The sequence below is a fragment of the Geotrypetes seraphini genome, chromosome 2, assembly GCF_902459505.1.
Source record: "Geotrypetes seraphini chromosome 2, aGeoSer1.1, whole genome shotgun sequence".
NCBI lineage: Eukaryota > Metazoa > Chordata > Amphibia > Gymnophiona > Dermophiidae > Geotrypetes > Geotrypetes seraphini.
In genome coordinates this window covers 291,648,968-291,673,525 of record NC_047085.1, presented here as the reverse complement: position 1 = coordinate 291,673,525, position 24,558 = coordinate 291,648,968, and the positions used below count along the sequence as shown (strand labels likewise).

At 43.9% G+C, this 24,558-nt stretch overlaps 1 protein-coding gene across 1 annotated transcript in view; it reads left to right on the top strand.

Moving 5' to 3' along the window:
• Nucleotides 1–24,558, top strand: part of DAP (death associated protein) — a 75,944-nt gene that overhangs the window by 20,680 nt on the left and 30,706 nt on the right. Inside the window, exons 2-3 of the mRNA XM_033929831.1 lie at nt 5,932–6,028; nt 23,063–23,105. Of these exons, the coding sequence (XP_033785722.1) occupies nt 5,932–6,028; nt 23,063–23,105 (140 nt within the window). The remainder of the gene's footprint in view (nt 1–5,931; nt 6,029–23,062; nt 23,106–24,558) is intronic.

Genomic DNA, 24,558 nt, shown 5'->3' with positions numbered 1-24,558 from the left:
ATGTGTTTTCAACGGCCATTGAAAAAATCGGTTTCTGCCTTCCCGCTCGAATAATTTTTTGTTTTTCTTCTATTTTTTCCCTTCGGATTACTTAACTTTTATTTTCAAAAAAAAAAAAAAACTCGTCGAGTTTTCTTTATTTTTTCAGGCCGGCCCCGGCGGGGCCTGTTGCCACCATACAGGCCTCCGGCTTCGATTTTGCGGAGGCCGTGTTTCCCTTCATGCCCCCTCAACCAGGCTTTAAGAAGTGCCAGCGGTGTGCACGCCCGATCTCTCTCACCGACCCGCACAATTGGTGCCTGCAGTGCTTGGGTCCGGAGCATCGGGCTAACACCTGCACCCGCTGTGCTACCCTTAAAAAGCGCACATTGAAAAATAGGCAGATCCAGCAAAATATTCTTTTCGGTACCGGATCTGCCATGGAATCTGCCGCGACGTCGACGGCACCTCAAAAGTCGGCACCGACTACTTCGACGATGCTGGATCCTTCTTTGGGGTCGCTGGCCCCAGGTAAGCCGGCTAAGAAGCCTTCCACTTCCCTTGAGCGCCCTCCTGCCACGGCTGCGACGCCGGTCCTCCCGGCACCGCACCGACCCCGCAAACGCTCCGCTCCGATATCGGTGAGTGCCTCATCATCGGCCTCCTCATCGCCGGAGCTTAGAGCGGCACCTATGGTACCAAAGAAGAAAAAAGTGGTACCGGTGCCTCCCCTGGACGACCGTATCACGGCCATACTCCAAGCCCAATTACAAGAACAGCTACAGCAGGAACTCCAGCAACTGTTGCCGGCGATGTTAGCCCCACACCTTCCGGTACCAGACCGGTCCGAACCTCGCACAATTCCATCGGTGTCGACCCCCTCGGTACCGCTTAACACTTCCATGCCGGTGCTCTCGGCTGAACCACACCGTTCCCAACCTACGGTACAGGCCCGCTCTGATACCGACCCTTCCCGGTACCAGGAATGGCACCGGTCTTCCTCTCCCGGTACCGCCTTGGTACGCTCCGGCAAGTCTCTCTCCAAGACCCGCCATGCCGAGCCCTCTACACCGATGTCCCGCCGTGCGCACCCCGACATCAGGGACCCGGACTTATGGGAAGAATCCCCGCACGGTACCGAGGAAGACGCTTCGTCAACAGACGAGGAACCCTCGGTGGCTGATACCGGTTCAAAACCCGAACAGTCCTCTTTCACCAAATTCCTCAGGGAGATGTCGACGGCTCTTCCCATTCCCTTAGAGTCCGACTCTAAAAAGTCCCAGGCTTTTCTCAATGCCCTAGACTTTGAGCAACCTCCCAAGGAATTTCTTAAGTTACCCGTCCACAACATCCTACGGGAAACTTTTTATAAAAACTGGGAGAACCCCCTCACTGTCCCCGGGGTCCCTCGCAAACTGGATAGCTTATACCGGGTCATTCCAATCCCAGGGTTTGACAAGCCTCAATTGCCCCATGAATCTCTCCTGGTGGAGTCCACCTTAAAGAAAACTCAGGGCTCCAGTGTCTATGCCTCCAACCCTCCTGGCAGAGAGGGGAAAACTATGGATAAGTTTGGCAAGTGCCTTTTCCAGAATGCGATGCTGGCCAACAGGGCTAATAATTACAACTTTCACTTCTCCTACATGAAGCATCTGGTGCAACAACTCTCCTCCTTACAGAAATACATTCCTGAATGTAAGGTCCCCCTCTTCCAACAGCAAATTTCCAGTCTGCTCCAACTCCGGAAATTCATGGTACGCTCCATTTATGACTCGTTTGAGCTGACCTCTCGAGCATCTGCCATGGCTGTTGCCATGCGACGTCTAGCCTGGCTGAGGGTTTCTGACCTCGACATCAACCACCAAGACCGCCTGGCTAACGCACCTTGTCTTGGTGATGAACTCTTCGGGGAGTCCCTGGACTCAACAACCCAGAAACTCTTGGCACACGAGACCAGGTGGGATACTCTGGTGAAACCTAAAAAGAAGACTCCGCCTGCTCACCCCTTCAGACAGCAGTCTTCCTACCAGCGCAGGTTCTCGGCCAGACCTCTCAACCCGCCACCTCAGCAACCTCGCCAACCTCGTCACCAGCATCAAACTCAGGCTCGCGCCCAGTCTCACCAACCTGCCAAGCCTCTCCCTCCGTCAAAACCATCTCAACCCTTTTGACTCTTTTCTCCAGGGCATGGCCAGTCTCCCACCATCATTGCCTCTTCCTCAGCCTATCGGAGGACGCCTCCAACATCATTCGCCACGGCTACTCTCTCAACTTTCAGACTCTTCCACCAGACAGTCCTCCCAAAGAGTCTGCTTTCCACTCCTCCCAATCCTCCCTCCTCCTGAGGGAGGTCCACTCCCTCCTTCTTCTCAACACCATCAAAGAGGTACCCTCAGACCAAAGGGGTCAGGGATTCTACTCCCGCTACTTCCTGGTTCCCAAGAAGACAGGAGACCTCTGTCCCATCCTCGATCTCCGGGACCTCAACAAGTGTCTGGTCAAGGAAAAGTTCAGAATGCTCTCCCTTGCCAAGCTCTACCCTCTTCTCTCTCAACACGACTGGCTATGTTCCCTAGACCTCAAAGAGGCCTACACTCACATTCCAATCAATCCGACTTCACGTCGCTACCTACGGTTTCAGATCCAGCACCATCACTATCAGTACAAAGTGCTACCCTTTGGCCTCGCATCATCGCCCAGGGTGTTCACCAAGTGCCTTATTGTGGTGGCGGCTTTTCTCAGGTCTCACAACCTCCAGGTGTTCCCCTACTTGGACGATTGGTTGGTGAAAGCACCTACGTCTCCACTTGTGCTACAAGCCACTCAGCACACCATCTCCTTCCTCCATCTCCTGGGGTTCGAGATCAACTACCCCAAGTCGCATCTGCTTCCCACACAGCGACTTCAGTTCATCGGAGCCGTTCTCGACACCACTCTGATGAGGGCGTTTCTCCCCTCCGACCACCAACGGACCCTGCTCCACCTCTGCCGTCAGGTGCTCCTTCATCACTCCATTCCAGCTCGGCAGATGATGGTCCTGGGCCACATGGCCTCGACGGTCCATGTGCTTCCTCTGGCGCGACTCCACCTCAGGACACCTCAGTGGACTCTAGCCAACCAATGGTCACAGACCACGGATCCTCTTTCTCATCCCATCTCTGTGACATCGTCTCTTCAGCAATCTCTTCAATGGTGGTTGAACTCCTCCAATCTTTCCAGGGGTCTACTCTTTCATCTACCCCCTCACTCCATGATCATAACCACAGATGCCTCCCCCTATGCATGGGGAGCTCACCTGGGAGATCTTCGCACCCAGGGACTCTGGACCCATCAGGAGCGTCAACATCACATCAATTTCCTGGAACTCAGGGCCATGTTCTATGCTCTCAAGGCCTTCCAGCACCTTCTCTACCCTCAGGTTCTTCTCCTGTGCACAGACAATCAAGTCGCCATGTACTACATAAACAAGCAAGGCGGCACCGGATCTCCCCTCCTCTCTCAGGAGGCCATCCGCATCTGGACCTGGGCCACGGCCCACAGTCTCTTCCTCAAGGCTGTCTATATCCAGGGCGAACAGAAATCCCTGGCCGACAATCTCAGCCGCATCCTTCAATCTCACGAGTGGACTCTGGATCCTCCCACACTCCGCTCCATCTTCGCTCGGTGGGGCACTCCTCAGGTGGACCTCTTTGCAGCTCCTCACAACCATCAGCTGCCCCATTTCTGTTCTCTTCTCTCCTCATCGTCTGGCCCCGGATGCATTCCTGCTCAACTGGACGGATCGGTTCCTCTATGCCTTTCCTCCACTGCCTCTGATGTTGCGGACGTTATTCAAACTCCGCAGGGACAGAGCCACCATGATTCTCATCGCCCCTCGGTGGCCTCGTCAACACTGGTTCTCCCTCCTGCTCCAGCTCAGCTCCAGGGAGCCCATTCCTCTCCCTGTGTTTCCTACTCTACTTACACAGCAGCATCAGTCTCTACTACATCCCAATCTGTCCTCGCTCCACCTGACAGCTTGGTTTCTCTCGGGCTGACCTCTCCAGAGAATCTGTCTCAGCCTGTCCATCGTATTTTGGATGCCTCCAGGAAACCGGCCACCCTCCAATGTTACCATCAGAAGTGGACCCGGTTCTCCTCTTGGTGTCTAGTACATCACCACGATCCCACCTCATTGGCGGTGGAAACTGTACTGGACTATTTGCTCTCTCTGTCCGACGCTGGCCTCAAGTCTACCTCAATCAGAGTCCACCTCAGTGCCATCACTGCATTTCATGAGCCTATCCTCGGAAAACCTCTCACGGCTCATCCCCTGGTTTCCCGATTCATGAGAGGCCTCTTCAATGTCAAACCACCTCTGAAGCCTCCTCCAGTCGTCTGGGACCTGAATGTGGTTTTATCAGCCCTCATGAAATCTCCTTTTGAGCCTCTTGCCACAACTTCGCTCAAATTTCTTACGTGGAAGGTGCTTTTCCTCATTGCCATCACCTCTGCCAGGAGGGTTAGTGAGCTGCATGCACTGGTTGCCGACCCCCCTTTCACTGTTTTTCACCATGACAAGGTGGTTCTGTGTACCCATCCTAAATTCCTTCCCAAGGTGGTCTCGGAATTTCACCTCAACCAGTCCATTGTGTTGCCTGTCTTTTTCCCTAAGCCCCATTCTCATCCTGGGGAACAGACGTTGCACACGCTGGACTGTAAGCGTGCCCTTGCATACTACCTTGACCGTACCAGGGCTCACCGCTCGTCACCTCAGCTCTTTTTGTCCTTCGACCCTAACCGTCTAGGTCGTCCTGTCTCTAAACGGACGCTTTCCAACTGGCTTGCTGCCTGCATTGCGTTCTGTTATGCTCGGGCCGGTCTCTCACTGGAAGGTGCTGTTACGGCCCACAGAGTCAGAGCTATGGCTGCTTCTGTGGCTTTCCTCCGTTCCACGCCCATCGAGGAAATCTGCAAGGCTGCCACTTGGTCCTCAGTTCACACGTTCACTATTCACTACTGTCTGGATACCTTCTCCAGACGGGATGGACACTTCGGCCAATCTGTGTTACATAATTTATTTTCCTAAAGGCCAACCATCCCTCCTTCCCTCTCTGTTCGCTTAGAGGTCACCCATGCGTTAAGAATATGCTGCCTGCTTGTCCTGGGATAAAGCACAGTTACTTACCGTAACAGGTGTTATCCAGGGACAGCAGGCAGATATTCTTACGTCCTACCCACCTCCCCGGGTTGGCTTCTTAGCTGGCTTATCTTAACTGGGGACCACGCACTCCTCCGTCGGGTGGGAAGGCACTCGCGCATGCGCGGTGCGGCCAACTAGAACTTTCTAGTTAAAAGTGTCTGTACCGGGGCTCCGTCAGTGATGTCACCCATGCGTTAAGAATATCTGCCTGCTGTCCCTGGATAACACCTGTTACGGTAAATAACTGTGCTTTCTTGAATAAGTAAGGTAACATACTTGCGGGAGCCCCTCAAGAGGTGCCTCTATCCCCGAGGAATCCCTGCAACCCTGGGGCGATCCTGTTGGGATCCCCATGGACCCAGGGGTATCCTTGCTGACTCCGTTCCCATGCAGCTCTCTACCGTGAACTGCTTATTGCGGGAGGGGGGGCCTAGTCCTTTTTTAAAATCTCTTTTAGATGCCATTGTGGTTCTTTGGAATTGGATAAGGAACCACGGTGGTCTTCTGAAGCTAAGAGGAAGCATCAATCCGCAATATTTCTAAAATGCCATGTAGTGGACCAGTAGAAGTCACTGTAAAATCAGTCCCGGCCCGGGTCTATGAAGGGACATGACTGGTGCCAGGCTACTGAATATTATTCTCTCAGAAATCTCTAGAACAGAATTCTGGTTTAAGCTGGAAGGTTGCTTTAATTACCCACTTCACAGGCATTCCCACCTTTCTACCTTAGCTCTATTTTAAGTTTAACTTGTGATATGTTTTCATTCAAGTGAAAGCCGGTGGGATGCGCATTGTGCAGAAGCACCCACACAGCACCGACACCAAGGAAGAAAAGGACAAGGATGACCAGGAGTGGGAGAGCAGCAGGTGAGCAGCACTGTCATCATTTTGGAGGTGGTGGTTCATGTCTTTCTATTTATGATGACCACAGTTGGTGGTTTTGGTAATGTCATCTTTTTATGCTCAAAAATAGCACCAAAAGGTTCAACAAAGGAAATGAAGCAGCAAAACAATAAAAAGATAGTGGAACAGAAGATCAGATGTACCAGTTTGTAGCCTAATAAGTGTCCAAATAACTTAAAAACAATAAGCACAAGTGATCTCACAAGATAAAAACCCCAAATAGTGTATAAAATACAAATGACCCAACCTGGGCCATGTTTCAGCAAAATGAAATGCCTTCCTCAGGGGTCTTATAGGGTCCTTGGCTACATGGAAGTCACAAAAAAATCCAAGTAGTTTAAGAGTCTACAAATGAACAGCACAGCATTCAAGCTTCCAATGACACCAGCTTACATTGAAGGCTTGTGTGCCGTGCTATTCATTTGTAGCCTCTTAAACTACTTGGATTTTTTGTGACTTCCATGTAGCCAAGGACCCTATAAGACCCCTGAGGAAGGCATTTCATTTTGCTGAAACATGGCCCGGGTTGGGTCATTTGTATTTTATACACTATTTGGTTTTTATCTTGTGGGATCACTTGTGACTGTATACATCCTTTATGGATTGTTTTTAAGTTAATTGGATGCTTATTAAACTACAAACTGGTATATCTGGTCTTCTGTTCCACAATCTTTTTGTTTTGCTGCATCTTTTTCTATTTACCAATCCAGTTACTCCTCTTTTACATAAAGCTCATTGGTTACCAATAGAACCTACTAACTTTTAAAACCAGAGTAAATAACCAGCCAGAATTTATTAATAACTTAGTTATCCCATGTAACCAAACTAGGACTTTAAGATCTGCAGCTCACAACCTTCTTACCATCCTCTCATTGAAACACATAAGCACAATGAGGACTACAATTTTCTCCGTTAGTGCCCCCTCTCTTTGGAACAGTATCTCAAATTACTTACATGAAAAAACAACTCTTGCCAATTTTAAGGTGAAGTTAGACATTTCTCTTCCTTGATGCTTTTCTAACTTAAACTGTCCTTTTAAGGACGACTTAGAGAGAAAGAGACTACACAAGGGAAAGAATGACAAAGAGAGGGGGAACTGAAGGTAAAACCTTTCTTGAATCTATCAGTTGTAGTTCTAACCCTTCTTTCCTTTTGTTCCCGTTCATCAATGTCTTTTAAAATTGTCATTTCCCCTGGTCTGTTTCTATTTAAATTGTATTTTATTTGCCACATTTTTTTTGGTGTTTTTGTACACCGCCTAGAAGGCTTGATTGGGCGGTATAAGAAATTTTAAATAAACTTGAAACTTGGGTAACAGAAATTGTATAAGGGGTCAAGAATGTCTATCTGGGGCAAAATCACTCTCTGAAAATTTAATGGAATATGACCCAAATTTGGCATGGGAAAAACAATGAGAAGAAATATCAAGTTTGAAAATTGGCCGGGTGATACCAGGTGGTTCCAGAAAAATAAGTTACTCCTCCCAAAAGAATGCCCTAGTGCATTTCTGTAGAAGAAGCAAATCTAGTGTCAGCAGCATAGAAACTTCAGTATACTGAAATGTAGTGGGGGACACACGATCCAGCCAATGGGAGAGTACACTATGCTTAGGAAGTATCTACAAGAGGCAGGGAGCCTGCAGGAAGCCCTTGGCTTATCTTGGAGAAAGCAAGTGAATATCTTTGGGAGAGAGATGAGGAGAAGGCAAGGTTGCTGCAGGCTAAGGAAAAGAGGTATTGACATCTGCAATAATCTTACAGTGTAACACAGAAGAGTCTGTATGTGTGCGAAGAATAAGTTTGTTTCTCATGATCGGGCCAGTGTCATAAATAGTTTCCCTTTTGAAAATTTAAGTTGTAAAAATCAGGGCTGTGGAGTCGGAGTCGAGGAGTGGGAGTCGGAGGAAATTTCGGGTACCTGGAGTCGGAGTCAGAAGTACAAAAAACTGAGGAGTCGGAGTTGGAACATTTATCTACCGACTCCATTTTTGAACTTGGCATACCAATCACGAGCGATTCTTTCAGCTATAGCACCACTATATACGAGCAGCTTCTGCGAGCAGCTTCTGCGGCCTTAGAACCTTGATTAAAAGCAAAAAGAAGGTGATGTTGAAAATGCTCATTTCTCTCAACTTGACATTCCATTTTAACGATCTGAAAATTAACCAGTGCTGTGGAGTCGGAGTCGGAGGAAATTTTGGGTACCTGGAGTCGGAGTCTGAAGTACAAAAAACTGAGGAGTCGGAACATTTATCTACCGACTCCACAGCCCTGGTAAAAATCCACTGCTACAAATGACCCCCTGTGCATGCTGAGTGGAAGGACGTTCTTATTTGGGGCAGTTTATCCAGGTAACATTTTAATTACTTGGATAAATTGCTTTGAATGCTGACCTAATACTGCTCTTACTCTGTCTGTATCCTTTCAGAGGCACTAATAAAAGCTAAATATTGTAATACAGTGTTCCCCCGTGAATTCGTGGTCTGTGATTCGTGGTCCCGGTCATTCGCGGTATTTTCCGACTGCAAATGACCGGGCAGGAGAGGGCTGCCGGAGCACCGGCGAGTGAAGGAAATCACTTATGGTATGCTCTGACCGCCTCTTCCTCTACTAAAGTCGGGCCTCACCAGTTAGGAGCTGCATGTCAAAGCAGCTCCTGATTGGTGAGGCCCGACTTTAATACAGGAAGAGGCGGTCGGAGCATACCGCAAGTGATTTCCTTCACTCGCCGGCGCTCTGGCTGCCCTCTCCTGTCTCCCCTGCTAAAAAACATATTCACGGTTTTTCAACATTCGCACACGAATATCGAGGGAGTACTGTATTTCATTCTTTCCCTCTCTCTCCTCAAAGTCAAACACACAGGTTGGAAAAAATTTCATAAGTCATGTTATGCATGCTTTTCCCCCCCCCCCCACTTGTTTTATTTGTATTCTTTGCCCACAGGAACAGTCTCTTTAGACTGCAGTAGAACTATTTATATTTGTAGCTTTTATCTGTTTGGGAGAGAGGTACAGGACAGTTTCCATTTCATCCTCAGAAGCAGAACTCTTTGTGGGCACTAATTTTGAGAGAGAGAATGATCTGGTGTTGAAAGATTTTCCATTGATTTCCCAATTGCATTTTGTCTAGAATTTTAATTGTTAATGTTGACAGTTATGGCTGTAAAGGGTTAGTACGTTACATTTAAAGATCTGCCTCTCATATATTCTTCAAGATCATAATCGGCTCAGGATAGCTTACTTTTGTGGTGTGCTACTGAAAGAGGTAAACTTAGGGCTCCTTTTGCTAAGGTGCGCTAGCGTTTTTACCGCGCACTGCCCCCCCCTCCGCGCTACGTGTAAAAACTAACGCCCGCTCAATGGTGGTGTTAGCGTCTAGCGCGCATGGCATTGCAGCGCGTGCTAAAACCGCTAGCACAGCTTAGTAAAAGGAGCCCCTAGTTTGTTTTTGTTAGCTGTGCCCCTATTGCATAGTGAATTGTGTAGAGAAGTACATTTATGCTTGGACCTTCTAACTTTCGATGGACATTCAGGAGACACTTGTAACACAGTTTTCTATTACTGAAATTGAATGAATAACTAAGTTATTCTAGCTGGTATTTGGAAATAAGTCTCTAAAGCAGGAGTCTCAAAGTTCCTCCTTGAGGACCGCAGTCCAGTCAGGTTTTCAGGATTTCCCCAATGAATATGCATGAGATCTATGTGCATGCACTGCTTTCAATGCATATTCATTGGGGAAATCCTGAAAACCCAAATGGATAGCGGCCCTCAAGGAGGGACTTTGAGATCCCTGCTCTAAAGGGTTTCTTTTTTATTTGTTTAAATTTCCTAGTTGCCCAAAACCACAGTAGTCGGGGAAATATTACAGTATGAAAAAAAAAAAAAATCCCAACACATTGTGAAACAATATCTAGAAATGATGCAAGATAGCTAGCCTTATTATCTGGTTAACTTAATTTTTGCTATGCAAACAATGATGAGCAATAAACAGGTTAACAAATATACAGTAAGCCCATTTTACATAGAAATGTGAAGATTGGAATTGAGATGTCCAGATTGGAACAAGCTCGACTCTGGTGATATTTTAGAAAAAGGTCCCCCATCTATGTAGGACTCTTAAAAATGAAATCAAGATTTTGGCTTGCCTGTGAAGTTCTACTTTGTGTTTCAGGATTTACTGGTCCCTTATTTGTTACAGTATTGTCAGGTGTCATTGGACAGAGGAGGAAATGTTGATTGTTTTGGGGAATCTCGTATTGTGGTGTTGCCAAAACCAGGATGAGAGAACTTCATTGATTACAGGCCTATTTCTTTAATTGATGTAGATTGCAAAAATTACCCAAAGATTCTGTCAATGAGACTCTTCAGGTAAACCTCCAAGAATTTCTATGCGTAAGCTTAAATTGCATAGAGAAAGGGGGGGGAGAGGTTTAACTTTCCAGATTTCAAGTTGTATAATTTAGTTTTCATGATGGCTGCTGTGGTGGCTTGATTTTTGCAATAGGAGATTAATGTAGCCATCAATGGTTGCAGTTGGAGCAAGCTATGGTGTTCCCAGTCTTTTTAAGAAATTACATATCATGCAGGTTTCCCATGTAGTATTTTTTCCTTCTGTTCTGTAGGCTGTTCCTGAAGTGTTCTAGTTTCTAGCAGATGGTTTGCATTTGACTTGGCCAGATGTTAACCTTGTTTCTTTGTCATAATTCTGATATTAAAATCCAAGGGGCTATTGTCAGTTAGGTGATTGGCAAGATAAAGGATTTGGAATGTGGTCTAGTTATTGAACAGGAGTGTGTTTTTAAGTCTTTTGAGGAACTGAGCAGGTAATATGGTTTGGATATGTGTCGGTATTATCATTGGTTACAGCTTCAGCACTGTTTGAAAGGCTCTAAATTGAATGAGCAGGTGTGGAGGGGGGGGACACTGGCTTATGTGATTTTTGTGTGGGATTATTTAGGCAAAATAAAAGAGCTTCTTTAGTCTACAGAAAGTTTTAAGTTCAAGAGTGATGCTAGATGTTCTACCTTGGAACAACATATTAGGGAACATGAATTGGGAGATGTTGTAGGGGTGGAGGACTGGGTAGGTTTTTGGATTAGAGTCTGTCGACCTGTTCTATCTGCTTCTGTTACTCAATCCTTGTTTTATCTGGCTCATCGTGCTCTCTGGATGCCATATAAAGTGTCCAGGTTGCCTAAGGTTGGATCTCAGGTTTGCTGGTGAGGACTCTACAACATAGCAGGCTGGCTAATCTACTGAAGAGGGTTTTAAACTAGAAGTGATGGGGCAGGGTGATCAAAACCCTCAGGTAAGTAAATCACTGAATACCTCTACATGGATGGGAAAAGGGGACAATGTCTGGAAAGCAGTATATACTAATTTTCGAAGTATGGGATCTAGAAGCGGTGATGGAAGAAGATGAGTTGGATATAATGGCGATTACAGAGACTTGGTTCATGGAGGACCATGACTGGGATGCAGTTTTAATCTGTTCAGGAGAGTAGGAAGAAATGGAGGAGGAGTAGCGTTATATGTTAAAGATCATATTAAAGCCACATAATTGCAGGATCTTCAGGGCAAGGAAGAGGCACTTTGGATCTATTTGGAAAGGGAATGGTAAATATATTTACATTGGTGTGATATACAGGCCTCCTTCACAGATGGAAGAAATGGACAGAGATTTAATAGTAGACATTCAAAATATATCTAAAAAAGGGGAAGTTTTACTAATAGGTGATTTTAACATGCTGGATATTGATTGGGGTATCCCTATTGCAGGGTCTTCAAGAAGTAGAGATATCCAGGATTCTCTACAAGAACTGTTCCAGCAGTTGGTAATGGAACCCACGCAAGAAGGGGGCATACTGGACTTGGTGCTTACAAACAGGGAAACTGTTTCTGATAGTTATAGTGGGTGATCATCTGGCATCCAGTGATCACTGCATGGTACGGCTTAATATTAAGATGGGTATAGAGAGGGCTCATTCAAAAGCAAAGGTTCTAGACTCTTAAAAAAAAACAAAAACGAATTTTGCTTGGATGGAGAATTATGTCAAGGAATTGTTTTCTGGATGAGGACGTCTAGAAGGAATGGAAATGCAGTGGAGTAATTGTAAGAACGACAAACCTTTTTGTGAGGCAAGTAATTAAAAGTAAGAGGAAAAGAAGGCCATTTTGGTTCTCAAAAGTAGTAGCTGAGAAGGAATAAGAGGTTAGCTTTCATAAACTACAAAAGATCACAGAAAGAGAAAGACAGCAAAAATATTTGGAAAAGTTAAGAGAGGTTGGTTGTGTAGTCAGAAAAGCAAATAATCAATTGGAAGAAAAAATAGCTGATAGAAAAATAGGGAACCAAGCAATTTTTTAGATATATTAGTGATAGGAAGAAGTGCAAAAGTGGCATTGTGAGAGTCAAACGTGAAGGGGAGAAATATGTAGAAGCTTATAAAGAAAGGTCTGAATTGCTTAACAGATATTTCTGTTCTGTGTTCACGACTGAAGCGCCAGGAGCAGGACCACAGAAGACAAACGTGAATAGAGATGGAAGAGTGGTAGACCCTGATCGATTTCAGAGCGTTGTGTTCGTGAGTTGCTATCTAAAATGAAAGTAGACAAAGCGATGGGGCTGGATGGTGTACTGAAGGAACTTAGGGAAGTTCTGGTGGCTCAGCTGACTGACCTTTTCAATGAGTCTCTAGAGTCGGGAGTGGTACCGGAGGACTGGAGAAAGGTGGATGTGGTCCCTCTCCACAAAAGTGGAAGTAAGGAAGAAGTAGGGAATTACAGGCCGGTAAGTCTTACTTCTGTGGTAAGCAAATTTAATGGAAACACTTAAAATAGAGAATGGTGAAGTTTCTGGAATCCAGTGGATTACAGGGCTGGAGGCAACATGGATTCACTAGAGTTAGGTCTTGTCAGACAAATCTGATCAATTTCTTTGACTGGGTGGCCAGAGAATTGGATAGAGGGAGTGCGCTAGATGTGGTGTATTTAGATTTTAGCAAAGCCATTGGCAGTGTTCCATTAAGACATCTAATAAATAAACTGAGTGCCCTCAGGATGGGTCCCAAAGTGACGGGCTGGATCAAAAACTGGTTGAGTGGAAGGCGACAGACGGTAGTGATTCAAGATTTTGTTCTTGGGCCTATTCTTTGTAACATTTTTATAAATGATATTGCTGCAGGGCTGTCGGGTAAGATTTGCCTTTCTACGGATGATATCAAAATCTGCAATAGAGTAGATACCCAGGATGGTGTGAATAACATGAAGAATGGTCTGGCAAAGCTTGAAGAATGGTCTGAAATTTGGCAGCTAAAATTTAATGCTAAAAAATGCAAGATCATGTATTTTGGCTGCAAAAACGCAAGGGAACAGTACAATTTAGGGGGTGAAGAGCAGGACTTGGGTGTGATTTTATGTGATGATCTTAAGGTGGCCAAACAGGTTGAAAAGGTGACGGTGAAAGCTAGAAGGATGCTAGGTTTCATAGGGAGAGGTAGGGCCAGTAGGAAAAAGGAGGTATTGATGCCCCTGTATAAGACTCTTTTTTTAAATTTTTTTTAAATTTCTTTATTCGTTTTTAAAGCCATAAGTAAGTGCAAAATATAATACAATCTTATAACTATAAAAGCACTTAAATACAATTACAATTATAATCTATGAGAAAAAGATATATTACCTCCCCATAATTATATCCAAAAACTACACTCAAATTAAAGAATTAAAAATATTTACCAAACCCCCCTCCCAACCCACCGTGGACGTGTATGACCAAAGGGTATAATCATCAATCATTCTTTGCAAAATTTTGTCAGTGGCTCCCAAATCTTCAGAAACTTCTTATAATGTCCCTGTTGTATGGCCATGTTACGTTCCATCTTAAAAACGTGACAAGAGAGATTCCCACCAAAAGGAATATTTCAGTCTATCCCAGTTTTTCCAATTCCTTAGAATAAGCTGTATGGCAACCCCTGTCATAATAAAGAGAAGTTTATTATTGTGAGATAATATTTGGCTTTTAGCTCTTATCATATGTTAGTGTCAATTGGATTTTCCATTACTTTGTATACTTGATCCCAAATGGATCTCCAAAATTGAAGTATCAAGGGACAATAAAATAATACATGATCTAATGTCCCAGGTTTCAAATGACAGTGCCAACATCTATTAGACTTGGAACTATCTAATTTCTGTAACCGAACTGCTCTATGTAACAAAAAAAAACAAAAAAACAAGTGTGTCTCATAGATGTAGCCACCGTACATCTCATCCTCCAAGTCCAGATTCGTGGCCATTGAGACACAGTAATCTGATGCTTTATCTCAATGCTCCAAATGTCACAAAGACCAGTTTTTGGTTTCTTGTTCAAAAATCCAGATATTAATTTATACCACTGAGCGGCCTGGTGACCCAGGAAATCCCCTCGAAGCACAGGAACAGTAAACTATACTGATTTTTAAGATTTTTTTCCAATCAGGGAACCCCTCCTGAATGGCCTGCTTCAACTGCAACCACCTATAACTGAGATTTAGCAATGTCAAATTTTTGTTGCTGTCGTGAAAACTCAAGCAGCTTTCTGTCCGATACTACATCATCTAAAGCACATATGCCCGCCTTCATCCATTGTTTCCAGATGACCTTAAACCCCCCAATCTGAATCTTGGGGTTCAACCAAAGGGAATGAGAAGTGGATTTATGAATTGGAATATCTGTTAAATTGGTAATACATTTTAAAGTCTTCCATGTGTCCATTAAAATTCTATTGTCCTTATACAACCTAGGCATCTTGATACTCAAAACATGACACAATCTCAGTGGAGACAGGAGTTGCCATTCCAACCTTAACCAGTCTGGAAGATTTTCCATGAGCTCGGGGAGGATCCAATACATACCCTGACGCATTATATAGGCTTGATGGTACCTATAAAAATTTGGAAAATTTACCCCATCCTCCACAATTGGCTTTTGTAAGGATACTAAAGCAATTCTTGCTGCTTTCCCCAGGCAAATAAATTTTGTAAGAATACTATTTAATTTTTTGTAAAAGGACTCCTGAAAAAACACTGGTAACATACCCTTTTAGTAACAAACCACAGGCAAAATCATAATTTTCACCGTCTGAACTCTCCTCCATCAAGACAGATGTAATGGATTCCATTGCTCACACATTTCTGTGACCTTTAGCAATAAGGATTTTTCATTTACTTTCATCGTTTCTTCCAGCGTTTTGTAAATCCAAATTTCTAAATACTTTATACCCTCTTCCTTCCAAAGAAAGGGGAATAAATCAAACAATCCTTTTTGACAATGTACATTAATCGGAAGATTCTCTGATTTGCTCCAATTTATTTTATATCCTGAAAATTTTCCAAATCTTTCAATCAAATCTAGTAAATGTGGAATGGTTGTTTCTGGATTCCTCAAAGGAAGCAATATGGCATAAGCAGAGACCTTGTATTCCCGACCTGCATAAGGAATACCCTGGATCTCCTTTGCCTGTTGAATAGCTAATAACAAGGGTTCCAAAACAATATCAAACAGCAAAGGAGATAACGGACATCCTTGTCTAACTCCCCTCTCCAGACAGAAACGCTCCGAAAAAGTATTATTTATATATAATCTGGCAGAAGGAGAACTATTCAAGGTTTGAATTATTTGTATAAATCCAGAACCAATACCAAACCAATCCATTGCTTGATACGTATAAGACTCTGATGAGACCTCATTTAAAATATTGTGTACAATTCTGGAGGCCGCACCTTCAAAAAAAATAAAAAGGAGTCGGTCCAAAGGAAGACTACTAAAATGGTGTGTGGTCTTCGTCGTAAGGCATATGGGGACAGACTTAAAGATCTCAATCTGTATACAGTCAAACCTCGGTTTGCGAGTAACCCGGTTTGCGAGTGTTTTGCAAGACGAGCAAAACACTCAGCAAACTTTTGACTCGCAAACCGAGTGTTGACTCGATTTGCGAGCAACCCCCCCCCTGCGCAAACCAGCCCCCCCGCCCGAACAACTTAAACTTACCTCCCCCCCCCCCCCCCCCCCCGTCTGGCACCGGCACGCAGGCATAGATCGTGCCGGTGCCTAGAAGATCTTCCAGCTTCTGCCTGCCTTGAGCATGCATCTGCGCATGCTCAAGGACTTCTAATTCTCCCTAATCTGGGGTTCTCAGGGGTCTATCTTCACCTCCAGTATCATGGAGGTCTTATCTTCACCTGTAAACCTATACAGGTTTTTGTTCTCCACCTGTTCTCCTTCCTCACCTTCCACTGCTGGTGTAGCATATCCATGGTTTTCTTTCCACAGAGTGGCTGAGATAGGGCGGGCCTTTCATGAAGTCAACTGAGGTGGGCTTCAGGGAATAGCATTTTATCACTGGCCGGACTGCCTAATTGTCAGCTTTTACTTCCTTCCTCAGACCCTCTTTCCTTTTCCTCTGAAACTTCAGTCATTGCTGTCACACTCTTCCTCCAGCCTCTACCCTTCCTCCCCCTCCACTTTGCATTATAGAAGTTACCAGTGACAGCGATTCACATAAGCCACCGGCTCTGGCATCAAATTTCCACTATTGCAACCCTCCATCTCTGATGTAACTCTCTATCCCTGAGGGGCAGGTGGAGTAGTAGAAAGAAGATTCTGGGGCTGGCTGCCTTTGTGAATTGCAGCTGCCTGTAACTTCTGCAATGCAAATAAAGTAGATTCAGAGGGAAGGAAGGAGAGATACTAAAGGGAGGGGTAAAGCTACAGCTGAAGCTCCAGAGTAAAGGGGGGGAGAGTCTTAGAGGAGTGAAGTGAAAACTGAAGGGGGAAGATGGCTTGGGGTGGGTTTGGGTGGAGACAGTGGGAGGGAGAGAGTGCAAGTGATGCTAGACTGGAGACAGAGATTTTGTCTTCGGGGGGGGGGGGTGCTAGAAAGGAGGGAGGAAAAAAATGGCAGACTCGGAGAAGAAGAGATATTAGACTTTGGGATGAGGGAGAGTTGAACCTGTAGGGTGGGGGTTTGAAAGGACAAGGAGAGATGGACTCTGGAGTGCAGGGGGCACAAGAGGTAGCAAAAGAGATGTTCTCAGGAGAGGGAAGAGGGAGCTGAAGACTGAGAGGGAGAAATTGACTTGGGGAGGGCAGAGGAGGCAAATAACAAGAGGGAAAGATGGGGAAGGGCAGAGGAAGGAGGACAAGGGAGAGGTGGACTCACAGGAAGGTGGAGGAGGAACAGAAGAGAGGGAAGGGCAGAGGAAGTCTTTCCAATAACTTTTTAAGGCATTTTGAATGCTGATTTTGTGTTCTCCCTGTTAGAGATCTTGCTGTCATCTATTTTAAAAAAGGTTTCCCAGATGGCATTTAAATATGCACTAGAGTCCCTTTTTAATAGAAATGCAAATGACCATTTGAAAATAGTATAGTCTTCATTCGGTAAGGCAGCAAAATTTAGCCTTTTTTGTTTATAAATTGTTGGGTGGGTTTTTCTTTGAGATAGGCATAGTGTATCTTCACAACAGCTGTCAGATTTTCAGCAGATTAAACATATCCTTGGAGTAAATACAGTTTGCAAAATTCCAGACTTGTAATCTGCTTTCTAACTAAAAAATTCATTTTAAAATAGATGCAGATGTTTCAGATGTATTTCAAATCTGCCTTTTATGTGGGGGGTGGGGCTCTGCGTCATACACTTATTCTGTTTGTTGCTGGAGTTTTATTCCCATTCTTGCTATGTCAGACATTCTAAAATTCTGGTGTTAAACGTATATGATGCTGATTTTCCTAGTTGTTGAGGTTCTTTTTTGGAGGGGGGCTTGATATTTCAAACTTTTTCAGATAGCAATAAACCTACAGTTTTGTAACATTTCAGCAAGGATGACATACCCTGACATCTTAGTCAACAGTAACTCCTATGTTGGGCATACATTACAATTAGGTAAAGATTATAACAACTGCCTCCACAGTTTTTCTGAGAAGGTCTGGACAAATTTGATTTAGATTTAGAAGTTGACACCAGAATATCTACCTGTATTTTCCCTCAACTCATCACCATCCCAAATGGAAGGAGATGTACAGAATAACATAGTTCCCCCTGCTCTGAGCTTTGTGTTTCGAACTGCTTATACTGTGTGGCTAGAGTTATACATTAGAGGGCAATCAAAAACAATTTTTTTGATTTTGGCCAAAAATGAATCTGCAGAAATTTGCCACACTGTTTCAGCTGAAAATGAAGTCAAAATGGAAAACGGTATGCCATGACCCCACCTCCAACTGGGCCCGCATACTCCCTGCCCCTGACAAAAGTTGCCCCCTCCCACCTAACCAAAGGTGCTGCCTTTCCACCACCTCTGAGCCCTTCCTGGGCCTGCCTTAGAAGCACTGGTGGCCTAGTAGTGTAGTAAGAGCAGAAATAATCCCCCATTGCTCCGGCCCATTTGGCTCCAGTCTGGGGTTTTTTTCTGTAGCAATTTCTAAATAAAACATTCTGTTAAATAATTGTCTATTGGGCCCAAAACCAATCAGATTTTCAAATATCCTTAATAAATATTAATGAGATTTATATTTGAAAGCAGTACCTCAGATGTATGCAAATACATGTTATGCATATTCATTAATGATGACCCAGCAACCTTACTAATTTAGGACTCTTCAGGATTGCAGTTTCCATCCCTGTAGATTTTCTTTTCTTTCATTTTTTTCTATGGCAATGTCTGTCCTTTTTATCCTTCTGTTACTGTTTTATCTCCTTCCCCTATATTTTCTCCTTTTCTTCTTGCCCATCCCTCCTAGATTTTTTTTTCTTGTATCGCAGCTCTGCTGCACATCTGCCTACTTTCCTCCTGTAAGATCATCTTTCTCTTTCCCTCCATGCCCTTTGCCTTTTCACCTGCCCTCTATCTTTTTAATTCTTTTTTTTTTTCTTACACTACACAAACTTATTATTTTTTCTCATTCCCTATATTCCTCTATGCTGTTTTTTCTTTTCCTGCACAACTTCTTGTTTTCTCTTTCATCAACAGTCTTTTTGGTATCCTCTTATACTCTGAGTTCCCCACCTCCTGTAAACTGGCCCAGGTTTGGCTCTTGCGATTCCCAGTTTGTCCTTCCTATTCCTTCCTAGCAAGGACCAAAGAGAAGGCATTTTTACTCCCACCTTGACTGTTCCTCTTCTGTTAAAGGCCTTGGGAAGGAGAGCCATAAACGAAATGAGTCTGGGTGAAAGGGGCAGCCATTTGGGGGCACAAGAGCTCTTACAATGTAAAATTTATTGAAATGCTAGGGTTGTGCGAGCAGGAGTTGCAAAACCTGAAAGACTGCAGCTTTCCTCTTATCAAGCAGGTTAGAGGGAAGAGATGAGTGGTGGAGACAAAGAATTTCTCTGCCTTCAAGAAAGCATAGGACAAGCACATAAGATCTCCAAGGGACAGGAAAGGATAACGATAATAGATGGTGTGGTTAGACAAACTGGATAGGCTAATATGGTCTCTTATCTTTTTTTTCTCTATGTTTCAGTTCTGTAGAAGTCAGTAAAATCATGGGGTTCTAGCTTTGCTGAAGCTTGTGTATGACACTCAGTAGGTGAAAAGTTGAATGGAGAGAAATTACTAGGACATCTGAAGCCAGATGTAGGGGGAAAAGAAGAATGCAACAAAAGTGAACAAGTTTTGCATTCTCTTCTGGCAGAAAGGCCAGTCAGAAGTGTTCTTCACTGCTGAAAGAAGGAACTCCCAGAGACCATTCATGAGAACAAAATGCTCTTCTGACAGCTAAATGATTCTTTGGAATGGGAATGTAGATTAATATAGCTAATAACATCTGGATATTAAAGACCCAGTTTCTGGTTGCATTTTGGTAAAGACACAGAGAGTCTACCCCTTTGTTGATAGGCGGATACAGTAGAAGGGAACTACCGCCATCATGCCTCCCACCCCACCAGACCGATTGCCTGAACTTCCCACTGGTGAGCAAACTCCGCCCCCTCAGACTTGGGCCTTCTTCAGCCCTTTAAAGTGCCGCCGAAAGAACTAGCTGTTCTGATCAACTGTGCAGGAGGAAGGGAACCACCACCATCTTGCCTCCCACCCCTCCTTCGAACAAGCTCTGCCCCCTCAGACTTGGGCCTTCTTCAGCCCTTTAAAGTGCCGCCGAAAGAACTGGCTGTTCTGATCAGCTGTGCAGGAGGAAGGGAAATACCACCATCTTGTCTCCCACCCCCCTGGACTGACTGCCTGATCTTCCTGCCAGTGAACAAGCTCTACCCCCTCAGAATTTGGCCTTTTTTAGCCCTTTAAAGGGCTGGCGAACCATACCAAAGGGCCCTGTATGCAGGCCAAGAAGGACCAAACTGAAAGCTCTTCCTAAACTCCCCCTGCCCGCCCCCCCCCCCCCCCCCCAAAAAAAAAGCTGCTGCAATCCATAAAACTGTCTGCCTAACAGAGGGCTAACATCACCACTGAAGAATCCATATCTCAATCCCAGCTGTGCAGGATAGAGACAATGAAATTGGTTTTTTTTGTTATACCTACCACTCCTAGGCCCCTTTACCCTAAGAGATGATCTCCCCGTACCACTCTATCCCATTCCAACTCATTCGTCAGCACACAGGAAACCCAAACTAGGTAAAAATAGCCAACCACCTATCTGTAATTCCAATGATGTGTCACCCTCCATGTCAAATACCTATCATCTGTGGCAACCGCCCCCACCAACAAAAAAAAAACCTACAAACCTCATCAAATGCACTAACTTTTTGCAAGTTTTAATCACTCATCTTTACACTCATGAAAGGTCCTCCACCCCAGTCCCTTGCATATACATCAACACTAGATCTGTCACAAACAGATGAGAGGGAGAAGTGTTGGATGTGGTGGTGGAGAGGGAACAATGGGACAGATGAAAATGGATGCAAGAGGGAGGAATGTTGGTCATAGTGGTGGAGGAAATGGTGGGAGAGATGCAGCATGATGCTAGAGAGGGATGATAGAAGGAGAAATGTTGGACATGGGGCTGGTGGACGGGGGCAAAAGATGCTGCACAGGGTCCGGGGGATGAGAGAGGGAGAGAGAGAGAAATGTTGGATGTGGCAGAAGAGGGAGTTGGAAAGATACACCCTGGATCCCTCTCTCCCACATCTCTGGACCCCCGTACCTTCGGATGAGAAAACAGTAGAAGGGAAGCCTACTCCCTCCTGCATACAAGACCACATGCTGCAAATGACGGGGCTTCCCCCTCACAATGCATCTTGGGATGCAGTGGGAGGAGGTCATGACCACGGGGGGAGTAAGGGGGGGGTCATGCCTTAAATCCTCCAGTGGTCATCTTGTCAGTTTGGGCACCTTTGTGGAATTTAGATGCAACTGAAACAGGACTAACTGCCAGCGTCTTAAGTTCCCTCTAGGAAAGCTTTGATTATGGCTGCAGTACATCCAGGATAAAGCCCACCCAAAACACGCATCCCAACAAGGCCCTTTGATCTCTGGACGCACAGCAGCTTAGAAGTGCTACTGCATGTCCAGAAAGTTGGTTTTGATTATCGGCACTTGGACATCCCTGCTATTAGGATGTCCAAGTGCCAACTTAGGCTGGTTTTTGAACGTTTTAAAATTTTCATTATGAGCCCCATAGAGCTAGAGTTAAGAAAATGAGCTGAAAATAAATTCGATAATCGCAGTCCTATCCCAGTTTTAGAACTTTCAGGTGGATAAAGAAACGTTCCTTGAGTTCTCTAATCTACATAAGAACATAAGAATAGCCTTACTGGGTCAGACCAAAGGTCCATCAAGCCCAGTAGCCCATTCTCATAGTACCTCACCAAAACCCATAGAGTAGCAAGATTCCATGCTACCGATCCAGGGCAAGCAGTGGCTTTCCCCCATGTCTTTCTCAATAACAGACTATGGACTTTTCCTCCAGGAAATTGTCCAAACCCTTCTTAAAACTAGCAACGCTATCCACTCTTACCATAACCTTTGGCAATGCGTTCCAGAGCTTAACTATTCTCTTGAGTGAAAAAAATATTTCCTCTTGTTGGTTTTAAAAGTGGTTTTAAAACTTCATCCAAGTTTCTAAGTGTAATTATATTTTTTTAGCATTGTAAACTGTTGATGGTTGGTATATCAAAATATTAAGTATAAAAATTTTAAAAAATAAATAAGGGGTGGGAACAGGGATAAGACAATTACTTTGACATAAGTGATACAAAGGGAGATAGGGGATGGGAAGAATAGTAATTGCATCATTAAAAAAAAAAAGTAAGGGGAGGTAGGGGGAATGGGAAGGAACATCAAGGAACCAGAAGTTGCTTCATAGAAGCGGTTCTCATCGAGTGTCCCCTAGTCTTTGTAATTTTTGATGGCATAAAAAAAATCGATCCACTTGTACCCGTTTTACTCCATTCAGGATTTTGCAGACTTCAATCATATCTCCCCTCAGCTGTCTTTTCCAAGCTGAAGAACCCTAACCTTTTTATTCTTTCCTCATTTGAGAAGAGTACCATCCCCTTTATCATAATCTTATATTTGTGACTAACAGTGAAAGGAATAACTTGGACTCTGTCCCTTTCCAGAATGTTTCATTTATAACACAGTGCATTTAATTTCTCAGTATAGTAAAGTATATGGGTCTGGTTGCTATGTTTTGCCAATTGGATATTTAGAAATTACAACTCATTTTGAGCAGATTTGACAGAGTATAACTTAGACATATATGTATTATGTCAGCCTTATAAAAAGGTGTTGCCAAATGCTTGCTGGTATTTATTTAATATATTAATAAAAAAAAATTATAATTCAGTGATATACTTGTAATTGGTTTTAAATATATACTTATTAAAATAGGAATAACCTGTTTGGTGGTGGTAATTTTCATTGCAAGTATCTCTGGATTTCCAGGGCCGTTTTTGGTTATGGCATCTGATTATATATAGTCTTTTACAAAGACCATATTATAAATTCATTAGCACATGCCAAATTTCTGTATTGGACTGTTTTCTTACAATATTTTTCTTTTCTCTTTTTCAGCCCACCTAAACCAACTGTATTCATCTCTGGCGTCTTAGCTCGGGTGAGAGTTTGTTTTCAGTTCAATTTTCACTGCATTTTCTTCAAACTTATTCAAGAATACTGACAGCAGACTGTTAATTTTGCTCTTGAACTACAGTTTGACAGAGGTGTACATAAGGACACTTTTAGGTGAGCAGGGTCTGGAGGAAGGTATGAGGTACTGAGGGTAGGACAGCTAATTGATATGAACTTCCATCTCCACAATGGTCCTGGAGGAGAAGAGGCCTGCTACAGAGTCCTATGATGTACGGTGATCCTGTGCTTAGTTAAGCTTCCAGCAGGCTTCATTTTAGTGCCTGGTATATCTTTATCATGCTGATTGGCAAGAGTTTGAAAACTGTGGAAAAGAATGCCACTTTGCTTCTCAAAAATAGAAGCTGTGAAGGTAAGGAAAAAGAGGACAGCTTTCATAAACTACAAAAGATCACAGAATGAGGAAGACAGGCAGACATATCTGTAAAAGTTGAAAGGCTGGTCGAGTAGTCAGAAAAGCAAAGATGCAAATGGAAGAAAAAATAGCTGACATGGTAAACCAGGGGAGCAAGACATTTTTTAGATATATTACTTATAGGAAACCATGCAAAGATGGTATTGTGAAACTTGACGGTGAAGTGGAGAAATATGTAGAAGCTGATAAAGAAAAGGCTGAATTGCTTAACAAATATTTATGTTCTGTGCAGTGACGTACCTAGGGTATGTGGCACCCGGGGCCCATCATTTTTTGACACCCCCCCCCCATGTAAAATTATTATTTTTATTTTTTTATTTTTTTTGCAATAACCATGAAATGGAATAAATGGTCAGAATAGAAACAGGCAGTGAAAATTTTCTTTTATTCCAAACATAACATAACATAAATTATGTCTAAATTGTCATGACAATAGAAGTACATATGGAGTAGTTGCAGGTGATGCTTGGGACAGTTCTGATTGTGTTAGTTCGGTTTTATGTGTTTTTTGAATAGAAGGGTTTTTATTTCTTTTTGAAGGTTTTGCAGTCTGTGGTTGATATCAATTGGTTGTAGAGTTGGGGGTCGAGTGTTGCAGCTCGAATGGCTAGGAGGTTGTCGAACAGTTTTTTTCTTTTGACGTTTTTGGTTGGAGGGTGTGTGAATGGTGCACAAGTTCTCCTATGTCTGTTTGAAGTGGATTGAATTATTTAGCTGAAGAAATTAGTTACCCCCCCCATTCCACACACATTAATTCTCTTCCATTTTTGTTCCCATTATAAAAAAACACTGATAAGTTCCCAGGAAAAAAATACATTAAAATAAGAAGTGAAAACAAAGGCCCCTACAGATGAGAACATAACATAAGAATAGCCTAACTGGGTCACACCAATGGTCCATCATGCCCAGTAACCCATTCTCATGGTAGCCAATAGTGCTGCCCGATTCAGAGAAAAATATTTCATTCGATTCGATTCACCCTGTTGAATCGATTTTTCGATTCGAT